General features: G+C 41.5%; 1 protein-coding gene across 5 annotated transcripts in view; it reads right to left on the bottom strand.

Annotated features, from left to right (window-relative positions):
* The window catches only part of TUSC3 (tumor suppressor candidate 3), a 307547-nt gene that overhangs the window by 45164 nt on the left and 239351 nt on the right, over positions 1-23032 (bottom strand). For 3 of the 5 annotated variants that reach the window (XM_039542533.1, XM_039542535.1, XM_039542532.1), the window contains exon 7: positions 3033-3096. In XM_039542533.1, coding sequence (XP_039398467.1) covers positions 3033-3096 — 64 coding nt within the window. Of the gene's footprint in view, positions 1-1762; positions 2529-2931; positions 3097-21550; positions 21636-23032 lie in introns of those variants that run through there. The other 2 variants (XM_039542536.1, XM_039542537.1) reach the window with 2 other exon arrangements.

The following is a 23032-nucleotide window of genomic DNA, read 5'->3' on the forward strand; positions in this document are numbered from 1 at the left end:
ATGCTGGAAGATGCTGCAAGGTTAGGGAGGGGCAGTGAGCCTGATCTAGAGCACTAGGAGTTTGTCTACACATCAACTGGGAGGTGTAATTTCCAGTGTGGAAAGATATACACATGCTAGCTCTGCTCAATTCAGCACCTAAAAGTAGTGTGGTTGTGGTGGCCTGGACGGTACCTGCCCTAATACGTACCTTGGGGTTGGGTGGGACTGTACTCAGGCAGCTAGCCCAAGCCACCACCCATGACACTGCAGCCACACTGCTATTTTTTGGCACAGCATGAGCAGAGCTAGCATGTGTTTGTCTTCCCGCACTGGAAATTAGACTTCTGGCACATCAGTCTGACTCAAAACCTCATTCCCAGGCAAAATGAGGGTCAGTGGTTCAGTACTGCCAACACCACAGTAAAAAATCATGAACATTCCTACAGCAGCCCTGACTGGCTGCTCTTCCCCAGGAGATGGGGAAATCATAGGGGGATCTTCCTTGCACAGGGCCCAGTCACACTGGGACTGGAATGTCTCAAGTCATTGTGAGACTGACTCCAGCAGGGGCCAAAATCGCATAACTCACAATGAAAAACTTGAGAACACTGATGGCTTGTGGCTGCCAGGCATGACTAACTCTCTGAAACTCCATGCCCTGGCAGAAGAAGGATAGGATGTTTGTGGCAACAAGGGCTATCTCGCTCTAGGAGGCTCCTGAAATGCTGCCTAGAACACTTAGATTTGTCTTGTAGATTGCAGGGCTTCCTTACCACTGTTGTGGTGGCAGAGGGAGAGTGCTAGAGCAGTGCTCTACAAGGGAGACCAGAGGGTTAAACTCTTGCTGCTGCAGTGACTCGGCTCAGGAGAGGAAGAGGGGAGCTACAAGCTTAAATAAAGTCGATATTGAACAACAGCAACAACTTATGAAACAAAGTGGTGAGAAGCAACTGAACTGCAGTGCTTAAGCTGTGCCAGAATACTCTGAAATGCCATTCTGGCACTTCTTTAAGGAGCCAAGGTAGCATATCAGTATATCTGATGGTGGCAGGCCAGGCTCCTTTTCCTCCCTGGCTGCAGAGAATCCTCCAAAGTTGGGAAGTGCCAGGCACTGGCAGAGTGTGCTCAGTGGCAGGTCAGTGAAGAGAGAGCTGAGGAAACTGCAGCCAGGAATAGGCAGGGGAACATGGAGGCAGGAGCTACCAGGAACTAAGGGCACAGCTAGAGCCAGGAGGTTAGGAGCCAGGTAATGGGCTCACCTGAATAGTATAGAGCCCCATGGGCAGCAGGAGATGGGCACAGGTAGGGGGGAAGTAGGGATGGGATGGAATCTAAGGGGAGTGACCTCTCCTGGCCCTCCCCCAGCGCCCTATCTTCCTCTCAACTCCTCCCATGATCCCCTCTTCTCTTCTGCTTCCTCCTGAGGCATTCCACTGCCCTGAATTCTGACACTTTTTTTTAAAGGACTCCAGCACAGCTGAACTGCCATCTTGTTCCACCACTGGAGGCAGAATTTCCGGTGGACTGAGCTGAAAGGCAGGGCTCAGTCCTGAATCCTCCAGCAATAACACTGGACCACCTCCAAATTCCAAAAGTGAGAGGCATCACCTATTTGTTATGAATGAGGAGAGAAGCTGTGAATCAGAAAAACTCTTGATTTGATCTTCAATGTGCACATTTCTGGTACATTTATTCATCTTTAAACCTTTTGAAAACCTTATATTAAAAACAAAAATGCCAAATTTAGAAATTAAGAACACATAAAAATGCTTTTATCTATTCAAAAGGATATATTCTCACCTTGATGCATAGTTATCTGATGCATTTAGGGCCTGATGCAAAGACCAATGAGTTAATTGAAAGTCTCCCATTGACTTCAGTGTGCCTAAGATCAGGACTTGGGGGCTAAATCTTCCCCTTCCCATCTATGGGACACCTAAGACCCAACAGACAGAAAAATTGATATGGTTTCACTGCATGGAGTGGGGAGCCCAGACAGTGGATCACTATGTAGGGGGTGAAGTATGCTTGTGGGGGCTCACCCATAGATGCTGGAACTAGGGGTGCTGGCAGTGCTGCCGTAGCCTCTGGTATGAGGTAGTAACAACAACCCAAAGACATGGTTTCCACTTTCAGCGCTATAAAAATTGTCCCTGCACCACTGGGCCCATCTTCCCAAACATGAAGAGGGCTTTGGAACCTGTAGGACAGGGTCATCAGTGTGGATCCACTTACTAAATCCTCCAAATTTGGGAGGGAGCAAAGTGATTACCAAACCCTAAGGTTTTGGCTGCTGCTCCACAGTCTGGGGAATTTGTTTCTCTTCCACCTCCCCGTCCCACCCACGTGAGAAAGGTAACTGTGATTAGTCACGTGTTACAGTTTTCATTGAGTGAGCATAACTTATTATCAGAAAAAGGGTTTAGAGAAATCACAAGTTTATCTTTACAGAAATGTTCATGCAGGTCTTCATCTAACTCCCACTCAAGTTACTCAGAGTCTTCCTCTTGACATTAATGGGAACTGTAGTGGGCCATTTATCACCACTGGAATTGAAGGAGAAGTTAGTGCAAACAAGGAAACATCTAGTCAGGTGTGTCTTTTCCATAGAAAGAGCTCTGGAAGGATAATCTATTTTCATAAATATTTTTGCTATTTTTCCAAACTAGAAAACACGTATATTCTCCTCAACATTTAACAGAGCTGAAAGCTGAGACAAAATAGTTTTAAAATTAGCAGACAATACAAAGAGAAAAGAAAAGAAAAAATTCTGCTGATGATTTAAAGATAGAAAAGGAAGGAACAATATAAAATAGTAGTGTACCAGGCAGATTGTTAGAGTTGGCAGTTAAATAGATACACAGTAGGAGACAGCATTCCTCAACAGTAAACAGCAGCAACACTAGGTATCTGCTTAATCATATAGTAAATAAAGTGAAAATGCAATACCTGTTCAAAGCTTCAATTATATTCACTGTCAGAGCAATTTCATATAATAGCATACTCTGATTTAGCATGCCTTGTTCTACCCATCGGTTTCTGAAGGATACTCAGTAGTAGTATAATATGGGATTCTGCAACAAATTGAGCCTGACTGCTCCCATGTATGTAACTCTGCAAAATGAGAGTAAGAAACAAAAATAAATCATCATCATTAAGGCTGTGAAAAATGTTGAAAATGACATTAATTAGTATTCATACCCACTTCTTCAGATGCAAGTGGGTATCTGAAGAAGTGGGTATGACAGCTCATGCTGCAGAACGTCTGTTAGTCTATACAGATCCAGACTAACACGGCTACCCCTCTGATACTTGACATTAATTAGTATGTGTGTGAGAATTAAAATAAAACCTGTCTTGCAAAACAATGCATAAATAGTGTAATGCTCACAGAAGATATATACTTCTAAAGTTACATTGTTATAAACCATTGTTAAAAGCAACCCATCTGAAAAGCACAGCTAATGCCCAGGTCCACCATATAGAAAAACTGCTATACTTGATTGGCCACCCATGAATTGGAAATCCCACATATTTTGAAATTTAATTTACAAGCTTCATCCACCTGAGCGATTCCAAGTTCTTCATCCCATTGCAATTTAAATGATGGGAGGGATGAGTAATAGATAGCACTTAGCAACTGCTAACACTGACCAACAAGAGTGTGCATGTGTCCATCTTCTTTGAAGATCACTTGTTGACTGGGGAGGGTTCAGGGATATCTCTGAACATGGCTTTAACAGATATTCAAATGTCAAGTGAAAAAACAAGGACGATTGAGAAAGGAAGTTGAACTTTGCCAAAATATTAACAGACTATCACACAGCCACCATTTCATAGGCTACAAAATTCACAGAATCTTCAACCCACTGAAGATGCTGTCACTTCTATACCTCCTTATCACAAGATATTTTAGTTTCCCACATGACTGACCTCACATACACAGCCATCTGCACTCATTTCACAGAATGCCGCACATCCCTTCAGTTAAAGTAGGTCTCCCAATACCATCTTACCTGAAAACAACGTGTCCTCATACTCCTTAGCTTATACAAATGAATTTTACTGAACCCCTGAAAAAAAATCGACATCCTTTCCCAGTCTCAGAGTGGGCATCGTATTTAGCATCTACTCTCATATCTAGAGGGTGAAGAAGAGCGGGGGGGAGGGGGGAGAAAGGAGGGAGGATCATCCTTGCTGAGAAAGGCAACTTGCACTTGTTCTCTCAAGGCACAACAATTGAATAACATTGACATGTGCTCCAATGTGGTCATGATATTCTCCCTTTGTATTTGGCTTATTTACTTTAGTTCCTCCCACCCCAAAGAAAAAATAAAAAAAAAATAAACCTTGACTCAAACTCGGAAGGTTAAAGTTTTCTATCCATTTTTGTTTGTTCATATTGAGAGTTTCTCTGTATAGTGTTTAGGCTGTCTCTTTTCTCTATGTTGTATGTTAAAACACTTACAATAAATAAAATAAGATACATATATTAGATATGGAAACACATTTCAAAGAGCAAATCTACTCAAAATTTGATGTTTTTTATATATAGTCCAATAATGACTTGAAAATATCCTATTTTGTGGACTTATTTTTAAACAAAGTGACTCATTGAAAATTTTTAGTATGTTTTCAATACAAAACTAGCTGTTGTTACAAAATTACATGTAAATCAAAAGTTGAGGGATAGCGAACAATACCACTAACTGAAACAAACAAACAAAAAAAGGGCTATAGCCAGACAGTGAAATCAGCTTGTCATATTACATTTTTGAAATAATTATATACTCATCAAAAGTCAAACACACATTCTTAAAGCACCAGGGTAAAACCAATGGCAAGATGCCAAGGGGAGCCAGTATTACTCATATTTTATAGCTTTCACTTTTTAAAAAAAATTCTGAATGTACACTATCGATGTTAGGGCCCAAAATGATTTCAAACTCAAAAGAAAAATAAAAGATGCTGCTGCTTCAACCACAAAAAATGCCTTTATTCAAGCTGACTAAATTTTGGCTGATGTTATTATGATAAAATGCATAGCCCATAAGATATAAAATAATTGTTACTCAGTGGATGGCTACCTGCTATTCTTTAAAAGTCATTATATATGTTCAAATACTCCTTTTCACTTTAGTTTGGTTAAGTAGTTCATATCTGACAGTGATTTTCCCCCACCCACCAGTGATTTTCCCCTCCTCCGCATCTAGCCATTGAGCAGCCATGCTGTCAAATGGAGGGCGGCCAGCTTGGGGTGGAGGAGGCGGCCCTGGTCCTGGGAGAGTAGGTACAGAAGGAGCGTCAATAGCCATGGAGGGGCCACCAGCAAACCCAGGACAGTCCTGCACCAATGTTGCTGGGACCAGGTTGGGGCGATCAGAAGGATGCGTCCCTTGTCCGTTTTTACTTTCTCCAGGACCTTGCCGATGAGGGAAAATGGGGAAAAGGTATAAAGGAGTTGACCCGACCATGACGAGAGGAAGGCATCTGAGATCGCGTTCCTCCCCACCCCCTCCCCTGGAACAGAACCTGGGGCAACGGCGGTTCTGTCACGTCGCAAACAGGTTCACTTGGGGAGTGCCCCATGCTCAGAAGAGCTGGTGAGTGACCTCCGAGTGGCGTGACCACTCGTGTTGGGAGGAGAAAACCCCACTCAAGCGATCGGCCTGTGTGTTGTTGACACCTGGCAGGTGGAAAGCCTTCAGGGAGATGTTGTGGGCTATATAGAACTCCCAGAGGCTGAGGGCTTCCCGGCAGAGGGCCGAGGACCTCATCCCGCTTTGCCTGTTAATGTGAAACATCACGGCAGTGTTGTCTGTGAGAACTCTGACCACCTTGCTACGTAGCTGTGAGCTGAATGCCACACAGGCTAAGCATATCACCCTGAGTTCCCTGACGTTTATGTGAAGGGACAGGTCCACGGCTGACCACATTCCCTGGATCTGTGAGTTCCGTACATGGGCCCCCCAGCCCAAGTCCGACACATTGGACACTAGGTCTAGTGATGGGGTAGGGTCCCGGAAGGGAATTCCCTGGAACATATTGGCCAGGCAGTCCCGCCAATTCTATGTACTGCACTGGAACCAATGTTGACTTGGCCTCATTCACTAAGAGGCCTAGGTTGGCACACGTAGTCAAGAGCAGGTCCATGTGGTTCTGTACTTGTGGTTGCGAGCTGCCCTTGAGTAGCCAGTCATCCAGGTAAGGACATATCTGTATCTCTCAGTGTCTGAGGTAGGCCGCTACTACTGCCATACACTTTGTGAACACCCTGGCCAAATGGGAGGATCATAAATTGGTAGTGGTCCTGTCCCACTAGGAAACGGAGGAAGCATCTGTGTCCCTTGAATATATGGACATGGAAGTATGCGTCTTGAAGGTCCAGAGCCCCATACCAATCGCCAGGGTCCAGAGAGGGTATGATACACACCAGAGACACAATGCAGAACCGGCATTTTGCCATGAACAGGTTGAGGTCTCGCAAATCTAGGATGAGCCTGAGCCCCCCTTTTGCTTTGGGGATCAGGAAGTAATGGGAGTAAAACCCTTTCCCCCAGAACTCCCACGGAACCTTTTCCACAGGTCCCAAGCTGAGGAGCCGACACAGCTCCTCAGGGGTATATGTGACGGTATATGTGAAGGAAGGGGGGTGGGAGGGTAGGGATGAAACAAATTGTAGCATGTAACCCTGGGAAATGGTGTTGAGGACCCATTGTTCCGACGTTATTCGGGACCATTCCGCAAGGAACGCAGACAAGCGGTTGCTGAAGGCAAACTTTATTGGTAGGAGGGTCCTCTGAGGGGCCACCCGAGTACCCTTCTGCAACCAGTCAAAATCGCCTCTTTCCCTGCTGCTTGCCCCTGGAGGGCCCAGGCTGTGGGGCAGAGTGAGACTGCCTCTGAGGTCGCCTCTTTTGGGTTCGTAGGCGGGTTCGTATCTCGGCTGGATGGAGGTTTGCGGCTTATGTTTTTCCTTGGGTGGAACATAGAGTCTGAGGGTTTGAAAGGTAGTACACGAGTCCTTCATGCCATGGAGCCTCACGTCTGTTTGTTCTGCGAACAGGTCCTTGCCATCAAAGGGAAGATCCTGCATCACAGATTGTGCCTCTGTGGAGAGCCCAGACAGCAGAAGCCACGATGCCCTGCGCATAGACATAGCCGAGGCCATGGACCAGGCAGCCGTGTCAGCTGCATCTGATGCCGCTTGCAGAGCAGCCTTTGTGGCAGCGGTGCCCTTCTCCATCAGTGCCTTAAAATCCTTCCTTTCGTGCTCCGGAAGGAAGGGCTCAAATTCTGGCAGTGATCCCCACAAGTTAAACTCACAGCGACTGAGGAGTGCCTGGTGGTTGGCCACCCGGAGCTGGAAGCTGGCCGACGAATAAAGCTTCCTGTCAAATGAGTCCAGTCTTTTAGAGTCTTTATTTTTAGGTGTGGGTCCTGGTTTACCCTGTCTTTCTCTATGATTGACAGACTCCACTACTAGGGAGTTGGGGGCCGGGTGGGTATAGAGGCATTTGTGTCCTTTTGTGGGCACAAAATATTTGCGCTCTGCCTTTTTTGATACCAGTGCAAGGGAGGCCGGTATTCACCAAAGAGCATTGGAGATGTTAGCCACCCCTTCGTGCAGCAGGAGGGCCACTCTGCCTGGTACCGAGGACGAGAGCACGTTGAACAGCGAGTCTGAGGGTCCCTCCATCTCTTCAGCTTGGAGTTGGAGACTGGACGCTACTCGCTTCAGTAGCTCCTGATGAGCCCTGAAGTCCTCTTGCGGTGCGGAGGGGGGTGGGGCTGCAATCTTATCATCCAGTGCACAGGAGAGGGCCGGTATGGGGCTCTGCACGTCGACGGTATCCACCCCTTGGTCGGACTCCTCGTGCAGTACTGAGGAACCATGATCCGCCGATCTATCCCTCGGAGGTCTGGATAGCGCGGCTGAGGGAGCCTCCAATGCCCCTGCTATTGACCGAGGGCCTGGTTGGGCATGTACGGGGGACTTGGGGGTCCACTGGCACCACTGGCCTTGCCATGAAGGCCCTTGCCACTGACTCTGCTGTGGCACTGGTGGCACCAGTTGGTTGGGATGGCCTGGCTGGGTCATAGTGGGCTGCGTGTGGGTCGAGGTCAGGGTTACCAATGACTTATCGGTACCATGGGAGTGGTACGAGCGGTGGTACCAAGAACGATGTCTGCCATGGGACCAGGACTCCGACGTCAAGGAACGGTGCCGCCTCGAGCTGCTGCTCCTTGAGACACTGCGATGCCTGGATCTGCAGTGACGCAGAGCTGGCCATCCCTGACGGCAGTCATGGGCACGGTGCCTCGAGGCAAGAGAGCTGGAGCCTGACCGGCAGTGGCGCCCGTGTCAGCAGCAGCTTCGGTAGCTCCACCGAGAATGGGAGCATCTACGGTGTCTGTGCCTGTCCTGCCAATACTCTCTACTCGGTGTGGAGCAGTACCTGGAGCTCCGCTCCGATGGCAGCCGACCAGACAACCTGGTGGGTGATGATATCGGAGGCCGGGAACTGTGTCCTGAGAGGACACTGAGTGGAGACCCCAGCGGCGGCTTGCCTCTAGAGCAGGGGCCGGGGGCTGGTGGTGCCCCGGGCACCTGCAGAGTCATAATGTCCTTGGCCGCCTGCAGGGCTCTGGCGTCAAAGGCATCCGGACATCCGGAGAGGCCTGAGTTGACGCTTCCGGGCTGCTCCGCTCGACCTGAGTCAGAGTTCTAGGGCCCCGGGGTGAACCGGCTGCTCAGCACGGGTCTAGCCTCACCCCGTTTTCTCTCGATGCTTCTGAGAAGATGGAGCCTTTCTCTGCTTCTTCGACGGGGCGCAGTGCCAGCCACCAGAAGGTGCCGGGAGATCGCCACACACCGAAGACGAAGTGCCCGGTGCCTATTCCACTTGGTGTACCAGGGTTGGAGCCAGTGCCGACTCCATGGGAAGAGCCCAAAGTCTAATGTCTCTCTCTTTTTTCATCCTGGGTTTAAGGGACCTGCAGATCTTACAGCGGTTGCTGATGTAAGATTCACCCAGGCAGCAGAGACAGTCGGTGTGTGGGTCACTTCTGGGCATCGAACACCTGCAAGACTTGCACGATTTAAACTAACTAACTAAACTGGAGACTTTATTGAACTAACACACACAGATACTACTAACAACGAAACAAGTTCTGGGGCGAGCTGGAGCAGGTAGTTCTGATGCACCGTCACTGGCGGCAAGAAGGAACTGAGGGTGTGGTGGGGGAGAGCACGGCTCACCTTATAGCACGCTTTAGAGGCGTCACTCCAGGGGTCGCAGCAGCGCTCCCCCTGCGGGTACTGCTAAGGGAAAAACTTCAGGTACTGGTACACGTGGCGAACATGCACACCTACTGTGGAATACACATGAGCAAGCACTCGAAGAAGAACTTATTTTATGGAAGCAATCTGGCAGCTCATTTTTATCCTAAATAATACACTGCACTACTGACTTTTCCTCTTTCTGTATACATATAGTAGCAATTTAAACCACAATAGCATTTTATAGACTAAGATCTACATTTTTATTCCATGTTGCTGATACCCTATGATCACAGCCATTGTTTTGTCATGTCTAATTTGTTAATTCTAGCACTATATTTATTCTACCACTGGAAGATAATTTAAATAAAAGAAAAAAATATTATTCTCAAATCTTACTGTTAGTTTCCTATCAATGTGTCCTCTTATTTCATGTACACAAGGCTCTCTTCACATTTGACTGCACAATAGACAAAGCTATTTAATTTTTTTTCTTACTTAATATTGTTACATGACCTTACGATCTACTTATTGATGGGTTAGCACAGTCAGCCAGAGTCTTAGGAATAATGATACAGGCATGAGCTCAATAAACAACAGAACTACAACTGTTTATTACTGCAATAGGATAGAGAGGCAGCTCCCTGGCTGCTGCTGGTTACTGTTACCAAACAGCTATGCTCTCTTTGCAAGCAGGAAGCATACCCCCACCCTGATCTTCTCTATCGAGTTGCTTCCTAAAACAAGGATCCTTTCCCTCCATGTGGGAGAAGCCACAGTCTTTAGGGGCTGTCTGTGGGAGCCACTTCAGTAAATATGTTACAAAGTACTGCTCAAATTACATTGTGTGGTTTCTGGTATCAGCAGGAAATATTAATTACCATTCTTCCGTGTATTCAGTCAATGACATGGGATTATTTTACATGTAAATATCTAGACCTCAAAACTGCAAATTAACATTCATTTTTGTTAAGTGCCAACAAACAGGTCTGGTGCTATAAAAGACAGAACACTGAGGGTACGTCCATACTTACGGCCGGGTCGACGGGTAGCGTTCGACTTCTCGGAGTTCGAACTATCGCGTGTAATCTAGATGCGATAGTTTGAACTCCGAACGCGCTCCCGTCAACTCCGGAACTCCACCACTGCGAATGGCAGTGGCGGAGTCGACGGGGGAGCCGCGGACTTCGATCCCACGGCGTCTGGACAGGTAAGAAGTTCGAACTAAGGTAGTTCGACTTCAGCTACGCTATTCGCGTAGCTGAAGTCGCGTACCTTAGTTCGATCCCCCACCCTAGTGTAGACCAGGCCTGAGTTCCAAGCTCTGAAAATTTAGAGCTTGATTTTCCATTTTATTGCACCGGGTGTAGTCATTTACACTTGGCAAACTGAGTGTACAATTCTACTATTCTGATATAATAGATGGTTTGAGTCCTTGACATTTATATCAATTTTGCACAGATGTGCAGACTACTTACAAGGACAAAACAGTGTAGAATCAGTTTCTTGCAATCTAAACATAACAGATGAGATGCTGAAATGCTTATACTGTAGCAGCAAATGCCTAGAATTTTGTAGGATTTTTTAAACTTGAACTTTAAAAAAAAACAACTGAAAGGGTCTAGATAATTTAGGTCCACTCTTCCTGAGAATCTACCACCTCTCCAAAGGATATAGCAGTTGATGCATTGGAGCATTGGAGCAGTTGATGCATTGGAGCTGCTTGCCCACTGATATAATTGGGAAAGGACGAGGGGAAGTGCATTTTGAATTAGCTGCCCTTGGTTTTGGAACTGCCTTCCAACACTGGGTCATTAAATCCCAAATGTGGTGACCTTTAGGACATGCTGGAATATTTGCATGTTATGACAGGTCTTCCTGGAGGAGGAGGAATGATTATGGATGGGAGGGAGGTAATGAGACAAGTCATGCTGCTTGTTGGGAAGGATTCAGAGCTCTGATTTTTAAAATATGTTTAAGTATTTTGTTAGAGTTGTTTACTGTATGTAATATGCCTAGAACACAAAATACATACAAATGACTTAATGAACTAAAAAAGCAAATAAGTAAAATACTGGTGCTTAGATACCAAAGTGATAAGTGACTTAAAAACACCTGAAATATATATTTTCGTTTATTACATTGTCATAGATACAAAGTATTAACTATTTAATTTTAACTAAAGAATGATTATGTCTGCAATAAACTCTACATATCAGGGTTTGATTAGTGATGGTCACAGAAGCAAGGATAATTACATATTGAGACTAGAAATCCTTCTTACCCAGCTTGGCAGTCCTTTGGCCGTGGGGGGGGGGGAGTTTTATTTTTAAACAAAGAGGCAACAATACCACAACTTCCACTTTTAAAAAGAATCCATTAACAGAAGACAAACCACTAGAACTGGGCTTTGCAACAACAACAACGCCCCCCACACACATATACACATGGTGTAATATTTTAGAAAACACTATCTGAGATATTCCATACTAGAATAATATTTCAGAATATATATGTATGTACATACTTGAACAGTGTGAATCTCAAAATTCCCCCAACTACTAGCTAAAATTTGAAGTCAGATGATTAAGAATGATATTCTGACAGTCTCATGTGTAGCATTCTATAATATATCACGCAGATCTCTAACAGATTAATTTAGTTGTTAGTATATTTCTGCGTTCTGAACTTTTAGACCAACAAGAAATGCATTGTAACATAAAATAGACTTGCACGGTTTGGGCTTGGGATGGGTGAGAGGGATTGTCATGTATGAAAACCTCCATGTTAACTCCAGTTATTACAACACAGACCAGCCCACCCATTAAAGTAAACAGACAGACAAGAGCACATCACACCAATGCTTCACTTATTCAGTTGGATTCCTATTCCTTCTAGATCTGCTTCAACATCCTGGTCCTAATCTTTAAAGCCCTCAGTGGGTTAAGGCCTAGCTAGCTGATTCATCCACACCCAATCAAGAGAGCTGAAATCCACAACTGCAGTGATACCTAGTGGTCAGAATCCAGGCTGACTGTTATGTATCCTATGACTAGGGCAGAACACTTTTTGCTGAGAGCGCAAGAGTATGCGGCTTGTAAGCATGAGTTCAGAATCTCTTTTCCAGTGCATTCTTATCTTTTTGTGCAAGCTCTCCTGAGGGTTGTAAAGGAATATGACATCTTTTTTCAAGAGTCACATTTAGAAACAAACAAATATTAGCAATAGCATTCTGACCAACAGGGATGAAAGAATTTGTTACTGTGTGAAAACACTGTATAATTCTGAAATTTGTGTATTCAGTGCCCAGATACTACTTTAATTGGCATAGAAATGCCTAGAAAGATATTAGAGGCTCGATGAAATCCTGCTTGAATTAACTTCTTGTTTTGTTTTTTGTAGAGAGAACAGATTCTGGCTGCAATGGAAAGACAGAAGTAAACAGAAGACAAAGAATAGTAAGGAGAGTGGAGTGGATATAATTGTAGATGAGGAAGATTAAAAAGGGAAGCATGAGTTTGCAATGGAAATGATCAGTTTGATTTTGGCTTTCAGGCAGTCCATATGTATAGGGGAAATGAATATTGGGGAAAGATAAAAAAGGCTAGGACTTTTCAGCTTGGAAAAGAGGAGACTAAGGGGGGATATGATAGAGGTATATAAAATCATGAGTGATGTGGAGAAAGTAGATAAGGAAAAGTTATTTACTTATTCCCATAATACAAGAACTAGGGGTCACCAAATGAAATTAATAGGCAGCAGGTTTAAAACAAATAAAAGGAAGTTCTTCTTCATGCAGCGCACAGTCAACTTGTGGAACTCCTTGCCTGAGGAGGTTGTGAAGGCTAGGACTATAACAGTGTTTAAAAGAGAACTGGATAAATACATGGAGGTTAAGTCCATTCATGGCTATTAGCCAAGATGGGGTAAGGAATGGTGTCCCTAGCCTCTGTTTGTCAGAGGGTGGAGATGGATGGCAGGAGAGAGATCACTTGATCATTACTGGTTAGGTTCACACCCTCTGGGGCACCTGGTATTGGCCACTGTCGGTAGACAGGATACTGGGCTAGATGGACCTTTAGTCTGACCCAGTACGGCTGTTCTTATGTTCTTAGTGTTTTAAAATAACTACAATTGTTAGTCTTCTGATAGTCAAACTTAATGTGTCCTAAGGGGGGAGTCTATTAAAAAGCAAGTCCAGAAGCTAAAGCAACAGTTATCCTTGTATGTAACTTTGAAGTATTTGTGGATAAGCTTTTATATTCACTGTGACTCTACAAATTTCTCTGTAAAGATAATAATGATATTATCAATAAAAGGTGATCAGGTTACATTTGTATGGGTAAAGTGGGACAATAAAATCAATACAAGTTACAAGAATGTCTAAGGTCAGGTGACGCAAGGGAAAGACCCAAGCTTGGTATATTTGTAGTGATTGTTAATTGTTGCAACAAGAACAGAACAGAACATGGCATCACATGAATTGGCCAGGAAACCAAATTGTATATTCTATAAATGTAATATTTATATTATTCTAGCAATTATTATATAAATTGTTATATAATTCATTAATGCCTCAAGATGGAATGTTTCCAATTCATGCAAACAGATACTCGAAATACATAGGTACTGATATCTCGGTACAGTTTCATCAAATGTACTGTATGTTAGATGTTATATTTAATATGGGTAGCAAGGAAACATGATACAAAAGAAGAGTATGTTTCAACAGGTGCGTACACTTTCAGAGTATGAAAAAATCAGAAGGGTAATCTCAATCAGAACTATGGAGGGGTAACCAATAGGGGTAACTATGGAGGGGTATCAGCTATTGCATGTGAAGCAATGGTGGTGGATACACAGTAATTTTAAAGGCCTAAAAATTGTACTTACAGAGTATGTCCCTAAAATAGAAATTTAAAATTATAGATAAAAATAGGTAAGTGCCTTTTGCACACAAAAATGTTATTTCTTTTGCAGTTATATTTGTCTATGTGCATGTTTTGAAGCCACAAATCATTTTATATTAAAAGTGCCCAGAACATTGGATTTATGTTTATTACTGTCAAAGAAACAAAAAAGGCCAATCCTTTCACACATGGATGTCTAAGTTATGCACTAAACTCCATGCTTAGGCACCTACATGAAAGCTTGCCAGATTTTCTGCAGGTTTTGACAAACCATATCTCATTTCAATAGAAGTTATGGGTGCTCAACTCTTCTTTGTTTTAGATGATTACTTTTAGGCGCTCACTGAAAATTCTTACCTAAATAACTTAATTTACATGGCTGTTTTCAAAATGTTGGTCTGAACCGAGTAGCGCTATTATTATCTTTCATCAAATTATTAGGCAGTGCTGTGTTACTTTCATCAAATTAAGACAATAAAATCCCTTCAATAATGTTACATTATGCCATATCCTCACTGGTGTTTGCTGCACAGTGCTTCAAAACTGAAAAGTATAAGCTGGTAAAATATAATGTGAGAACTTCAGCATCCTCAAATGTCAATAATTTTAAACAAGGACATTTTATTTAGATAAACTCCAGGTACAAAAGTAAAAGATTGCATCCAGTGTCTTGCACTGATGGGTTCCTTTCCAAATCTGTTTCAGTGATCAAAGTTACCTTACAACAAGCAACAAGGGCCAGAGGTCCCCACAAACTTCAGCAAGACTTAACTGAATATGAAAGGTCAATGCTTGAAAGTAGATACCTTTTTTGCAAAGTCCTTCATCTTTTTCAGCATTATCTCCTAAATGTTAACACTGATATGACTGGGGAAGAGCTTAAAGCCACCTAGGCTGTGGTAACAAATAACTTACAAAATGAATCTGTTTTATTAGTCAGTTATCCAGAAGGTTTTACACTTTAGCATTATCACCAAACTGGTACTTTTTATTTTCATGCATTACTAAAGTGATAGCTTAATAAAAGTTAAATTGTCACATTTTGTAAAAGAAATGTAAAGATTTTTATTTATATCTATAACTATATATATAAACAGCAGTATATTAGATCAATGCAATGTTTTACTACTAATTATTCCCTTATAGACATGACATATTGTTCTATTTATTTTTTATCTTTTATGTTTTATGTATAATTATGGTTTGTTTAAAGTGCAGTTCTACTCTGAAAAGTGCATCAAAAATTTTTACCCTGAGATTCTAAGTTTGTTTCAGTTATTCTACATCAGATGTACTCACTTTAAAAGAAAGTGTTTTCTCTTTCTAATTTCCAACTCTGCAAACTAAATCTGAGAGTAAAGAGATTCTCTCCTTCTCACACATCAACACCAGTAAAGTATTCTGGAAGGTAAATCATATCCTCAATTAATCTGTGCAAACTCTGACTTCAAATTATGTCCTCAGTAACACCTGAGGGCTATAGGTTTGCATGGCTTTAACTGATTGCCTCTCTAAATAAATAAATTTAGTAAATAATATAATCAAACTCTTTCTGCTCTATAGGACTTACCTAGATAAATTAGATAGATAATAGAACTTTATTTTGCCATTTAAGTCAGACAACATTGCTCTGAACACATCTAAAAACAATTAATAAAAAGTTTTGTACATATTACTCAATTTTCAGACTACAACCACACTTTGAAATGGTGGAAAGTGTCAGCATATGAGATTGGCCTATTACTTGGGGCAGGAATTATAATGACTAGTGGTATACCTATTGCCTAGACATGACTGACAATTTTCTCTATATTGGCATATAATCACAGACAAGTGTCTCATCATCCCATAGGGGGAAATACATTATATGAACTTTCTTGACTAGAAGGCATAAATAGACCACTTAACATTTAATTTGAAAATGTAACCAGATTTGAACTAGAATTTCTAAAGGCAGTTTATAAAAATCACTGTACCAATATGCTGAAAATCTAGAATTCTTAATGGCAAGTGTGGTTTATTAAAGGCTATTTTTAATTCAGTAACAAAAATAGTTAATGTTTATTGCTTATGATATATTAAGTAACAATATTATGATGGAATATCCTAAAAGAAGATTGAAATGCCTTTCTTTTTGAGATTCAGAATAGGTGCTTAATTATATGGTATAAATTTCTTTATAGTCTTGAAGAAAATATATGGAGAGAAGAAACTTGTTCTCTGCTAGCAGACTATGGCCTACTTTTCCAGAAGAGAATGTGTAAACCACCTGATAACTGCAAGAAAAATAGAGTTGTGTGTGCACACATTATTCATCTATGAGCTGGGGTCAGGTGTTTGAACTGGCAACTTGAGCACACAAACTTACTAAAAGTTAGGCCTATGGGCATATACCTGGCACTTTTGAAGAGAAGTGCCAGCTGTAGAATTCATCTCTTCTTTTAATACAGCAGCACAGATTGCAATATTAGGGGAGCTAATGGAATCTTTGAGGCAGCCTCAGAGATTACCAGAATTAATTTAACAGAGTCCCTGACCACATACTGCTGTGGAGTCTCCCTGGATCTATCTCCTAAATCTGAACCTGAATAAAAAGGGGGCATTGGAAGCTTTGATACAGAACTGCCTGAGCCAGGGACTTTGACAGTAGCAAGTCAGAAAGCAGCTGCCTCTTAATCCATGTCTCCTGCCAACACATTTTCAGAAGAGGTAATGTCTTGTTTGAAGAAGTAGAGCTCAGTACCACAGACTTCAGGCACCCAGAAAAGGCGATCCTCTGTCTCTGGAATCCTGACCTTTTCTGGGGTGGAGCAGGGCTCTTTACTAGTGGAAATACCTGCTGAGTTTATAAGGAAGCTGTGTCTATGCTGAAGTGGGTAGAGTTCTGAAGGGTTTAGTTTAAGGTACCTTTGTACAGGCACAGGTGTCACAGTATTTGATGTAAACCTAAATGTCAGACTGCAGTTTTGGCCACCAAAACAACGGGTGTGAGAAGCATTGCCTCAAGTATTCTGGGTTGATGCAGTTAAACATGAGGAAATGCTTTAAGGCTGAGGAAAAGCAACTAAAATATGCTACCTCATTTAAGGGAGTGTACCCACAGTTTTAAGTTAGATCTAATATAAAATATAGTTTTTAAAGCTATCAAATTATTGGAGGTAGCAGTAGCATTTTCCCTCTATTTGGTGAGAAGAATGCAACTTTGTATTTTCTTTCTTTCTGTACCTTAGTCTTCTCAAGACTGAGCTGCTCCAATACACTCTACGTGGTTCTATGCCTCGAGAGTACTTAACATTTCAGCTAGTGCAGACTGTGGCTCCCTGCTTCTTAAAAATGGTACTTCTGACCTGCCACATATTATGCTTTTTTTTCTGAAATCTGTACTGACTTCCAGTTTGTTTCTGAGGAAAATCTAAGGTGCAAGTGGTTTGGGCCTGTGTCCTTAGAGACTTCTCACTTAGGGCTGGCCTGAAAACAAGAAATCCAGTTCATGAACAATTCTGAGGTTTTAGTATTTATTTTTGGTCCACACTGAGAAAAAACTGAGACCCTTTGAATTTTTTTGTGAAAAGAGGGGGCACCAAAAACCCAACCCAGGTGAGCCAACTGGTTAGGGCACTCACTTGGCACACAGCAGATCCAGGTTTAAGTCCCTGCTCTAGAATACAGACTTGAGCCCAAGTATCCCATATCCCAAGCCATTGCTCCACCTATTAGAATACAGAATCACTCTCTCAATTTTTCCTGTTAGAGCTATTCTACTTTGTATAAATACTTACAAATTCACTGGACAGGAGAGACTAACTCAATAGCCCAGTAGTTACAGAACTCTGGGGGAGAGACCAAGAGCACAGACTTGAACTTGACTCTTCCCTAGCCCAGGTGAGTACACTAATCAGTGAACTATTGACTATTCTTAGCTTTTACTCTCTCTCAATTGCATCGTGGACCTGAGAAAAATTCAAGAAGAAAGTTTAGTGAAAATTGATATGTTGCTGCAAAAAGAGTTTTGGTTTTGACAAACTGGCATTTTCCAAACAAAAATCATTGCATCAAAATATTCCTAACCTATTCTACCCTCACTCCTTGTGTCATTCCATAACAGCTGCAATCAGGGGAAGCTCTCATACTTATTACTTGCTGACTTAAAAAGTATTTTCAATCAGGGGGCCTCAACTCTGTGATTCTCTTTCTCTCCCCCATCAAATGTTGCATGCTGCATATCTCCCCCTCCCAAGCCCCCATAAGCTCTCCTTATGGATGTTGATTGATTGGGTGGATTGAGGAAAGAAGGTGGATTGAGGAAAGAAGCTGTTATTTGCAGTCTTCATTTGATGATACAGAACCAATTGATTTTTTTAAGCACGCACACACACATTATTTAACGCGCCTGGAGTTCTAGACAAGTGATTTTAATAGGTAAATGAAAGTGAAAAATTAATCTTTGCCCCTCACCATAGTTCATGAGGGAAAAGTGTGGCAGGCTGGGGGTGATGACTGAATAAGGCTCACATCTGAACAGTTCTGAGAATTTTGGAGAACTGGTCCCTTTCAGATTTTAAAATTCTGCTATTCTTGGGCATAAATCACTTTGAAATAATGGGAGCTGAGGATGTCAAGTGTCAGTGGCAAACATTTGTTCAGTGCATGTGAATTTCTACAAAGCAGAGTTAAGTATTTATATGCTATTGCTAAACATATTAAATATTTAGTAGTATTAGACTAGAGATGGCTCAGATATATATTTCGTCAAGAGGATAATCAAGAATAGCCACAATGGAAAATATTTAGTTTCTCTAAATACTGCATATGCTTAAGATCTCTAGAGTGATACTTGTCATGGTTCAGTAAAATACTTATGTTAAATGTAGATTGTGCGCCTTCCTTTCTCCCCATTAAACTATGTAAATAAAGGAGAAACACAATAATTTGAAACAAGGCCTCTACATTATATTTTAGTCCTTGAGGCAATTCAATTAGCATCAAGGATAGCCCACATTAAAATTTAAACATGATTGCATATTTCAGTTGCCACAATTTTCTCCAGTGTGGTTACCTGAATAAAGCAGCATGAATTTTATGCTTGAATTAGCCGGTGTGGGGAAATCAAATTATTCTTGGGGTGGGGAGCACTAAACTCCACTCAACTTACTAACCTCTTATCATATGGGGTTCTTTTAACTAATTAAGTTCTGAAGGATATTTCTCCTTTTTCAAAAAATGAGAAATACATTTGTTACAAATTTTACCATGCTGAAAACATTGAAATGGAAGAGACAAGGGGGTGGGTAATATTTTTTACTGCAGCAACTTCTGGTGAGAGAGACAAGCTTTCAAGCTACACAAAGCTCTTCTACAGGTCAAACCTGAAAACCTCTGCATAGCTTGAAAGCTCATCTCTCAGTATCCTGGGACCAACATGGCTACAAAAACATTGCAAACAATGTTAAAATGAAAACATATTTGAAAGCTGCCACAAGCAGAATATTGTAATAATATCAAGATTTGTATTTTCCATATTATACTGTATTTTCTTAATTACATTCTCCTCCATCAGAGCTGATTATCTAATACGCTATTTATATGAAATTTTAAAAAAATGTACAGAATATTTAAAACAAATCTTGAATACCTGTGAGAAATTTTAAGCTACAAAGAGAAAGAAGGTCTAGGTTCTGTGAAAATGGGGACTCTACTTGTCAACCATACACATGCTCAGATTTCTAGGACCAAGAATTCTGGTGACTTTCTCCTTTTGGCAAAGCAGGCAGAGGGTTAAAATGGGAAGTTGTTTGGGTAGTGTGTCAATGAGGATAGCTTCTTAACCCCAGACTAACTCATGTTTTGAAACAGTTTGTCAGTCTTAACTATACAGTTACTCTAATGGAGGGGAAGAAAATGACTTTATGTGCTCTGCATAGAATTGCTTGAATTCAATGAGCTGAGGTCTGTCAGGCCTAACTTAGATTTTACACCACTGCCTTTATAGTTTTATTCTTAATCTGTGATCTGTGGAGGATGTGTTGGACAATGCAGAGGGAGATGCCCTCATGAGCCAGCAGTGGATATATTGGACTACTGAGATCACATACTCCCTCCTGCAAGATACACTGCTTAAAAACTGAGCAGATGCATTGTGGTAAAAGGGAAGGATCACAATGGTAAGGTTTGCATCCAAATGGAATAGGTGTAGTTTACTAACAAGATGAACACATGAAAAAAAGGGTTGCTGGACATCGATGCTATACAAGTGTTAAAAAACAGCTGGGGGTATGACACTGCAGAAACAGACATGGACACACACACACACACACACACACACAGATCCAAAGCACCTTAAGTTTTGCCAGTTGCTTTCTGTGGGCAAGATTCTGCCAACCTTAATTTTGTTAGGTACCCCATTTGGGACTATTCATGGTGCATGGTCCTACTCAGTGAATGGAAGAGTGGTAGAATATGACTAAATATATTAGCAAATTCATGAAAAATCTTTTAATGTGCTTTTAGGTTTTGCCTCCTGTTTTAAAATGTTGAACAATAATGAACAAATAATAATAATAATGCCAACAGCTTTAAAAAGTACTGTGGTGAATATATTTCTCCTACATTCATTCTGATCTTCCTCCATCTCCTTTTTACCAGATTTGCATGCCTTTTTTGCAGGAGGTCTCTTTCAGTAATTTAATCTTCCTCAATTCAGCTACACACAACTATTATCCTAAGAAACTCCTTTAAGTAACAATTTTGTGATACTAAAGCCTTTCAGCTTATTTTCTAGGTTGGGGGAAGTCAAAGAAAAAACATAATAGGCTAGCAGACTATCATATTTGCCCCCCTGAGAGTATGCAGTGTTTACATTGTTCCTTTGAGGGAAGTTCCTTTTATCAGTATCCGCAAAGCTAACAGTGCTATTTCATTTTGTATTCACAAGGCAACCTAACCACTAAAGTGACTGCACCAGAGATGAATTTGGCCCAGTATATTAAGAAACTCATTTTAAATGTCTAAGGATTTCCATTCCAAGAAAGCTAGCTTCCCTTACTGACTCCTTCGCTCAGTGATGCTACCGAGTTTCTCATTTATTTTATTTTACCATCATGTTAAAATAATATATCTTTACATTACATTTTTCAGCATATCTACCACCAATTACCATAATTTTTCAGTCTGTTAAAGTAAACAAAAACAATTCTACATTCACTATTTAAATTTCTAAACTTGTTTGATACTGTTATCACACAAGAACACAGAAAAAAACAGCAGTTTGTAGATATTTGCAGATTTGTTAAATTCTTTAACCACTCAAATTCCAGAACTCTAGTATTTCAACCTTTGCAATGTTTCCATTTGTCTTTAAATTTCAGCTTTTCTAGTTCCAGGAAGTATTTTAGGTCGTATGATCACTGCCCCGATGCTGGTCAATGAAGAAGGGGAAAAGGTGGAGGGATTATTTGCCTGTCCTAGAGCTCCATCACAGGAAACAAACAAAACAACAAAAAAAGACTTAAGTTTATAGAGGACAGGTCCATTTATAATGACTAGTGGTATACCTATTGCCTAGACATGACTGACAATTTTCTCTATATTGGCATATAATCAAGAGACTTAACATTTAATTTGAAAATGTAACCAGATTTGAACTAGAATTTCTAAAGGCAGTTTATAAAAATCACTGTACCAATATGCTGAAAATCTAGAATTCTTAATGGCAAGTGTGGTTTATTAAAGGCTATTTTTAATTCAGTAACAAAAATAGTTAATGTTTATTGCTTATGATATATTAAGTAACAATATTATGATGGAATATCCTAAAAGAAGATTGAAATGCCTTTCTTTTTGAGATTCAGAATAGGTGCTTAATTATATGGTATAAATTTCCATAAAAATCAATGGCTATTAGCCAAGATGGACCTTGGTGTCCTCCCATACTCTGGTTGTCTCTAAACGTTGGACTGCCAGAAGCTGGGACTCGACGGATCACTAGAAATTGCCTTGTTCTGTTCATTCTCTCTGAAGCACCTGGAACTGGCTACTGTCAGAAGACAGGAAACTGGGCAGATGGACCATTAATCTGACCCCGTATGGCCATTCTTATGTTCTAACAACCATAATGCTAGAACCACTTCTTCCAAAGTACAAAGGTGGGGTGAGAGGGAACTAGAGTACTTGTGCTGCTTTCAACACTGAACACTCCAGATGGTGTATGTCTGGGCAGACTAAGGATGCTACACGTCTTCAAAAGTTGGTTCAGGTCCACATTGTTTCCAGCACCTTTCAAGGCACTTTGCTAGTTCCTGATGTAGGCATAATGCCTCCAACATTCAGATAGTGTATCTCCTCCTCTCCCTTCCAAACAAGGACTCTTAAATGTTTCCATTTAAAAGACAAGTGTCAGTTCGGTAATTCTAGATTATAAAATTGACATTTATTCCAGTTAATGCTGAGATCCAAGTTTGAAGTTGTTGAAGGAATCAGCATGGAGGCTCCCTTTCTTCTAGAGAGAGTAGGGGACAAACTCAGAAATGACATAGATGGGGAAGGAACAGGCTACTCAATGGTAAATTGCTAAAAGGTTACATGCTATTCACCTATGAGGCCAAAGTCAGTGATATAACAGCAGGGAAAACTAATGGAAGAGACTAATATGAGTTTAGGTAAAAGGTAGTGGGGAGGGGAGCTACTGTTAATTGGTTTTCCTTCAACTCTTCTTTCTGCCCCCTTATGATGTGGAGAACTCACACCAGGCCTATTTACATGCTCAAAATAACATTTTTCAACCCAAGGCTTTTCCAAAATCCAGCACTCAATCCTACTTTTGCTCAGAGTATGTACCGGTTATAGGAATTCAGTTCGCTTA

This window comes from Mauremys reevesii, linkage group 5 (genome assembly GCF_016161935.1).
Source record: "Mauremys reevesii isolate NIE-2019 linkage group 5, ASM1616193v1, whole genome shotgun sequence".
In the NCBI taxonomy this organism is placed as follows: domain Eukaryota; kingdom Metazoa; phylum Chordata; order Testudines; family Geoemydidae; genus Mauremys; species Mauremys reevesii.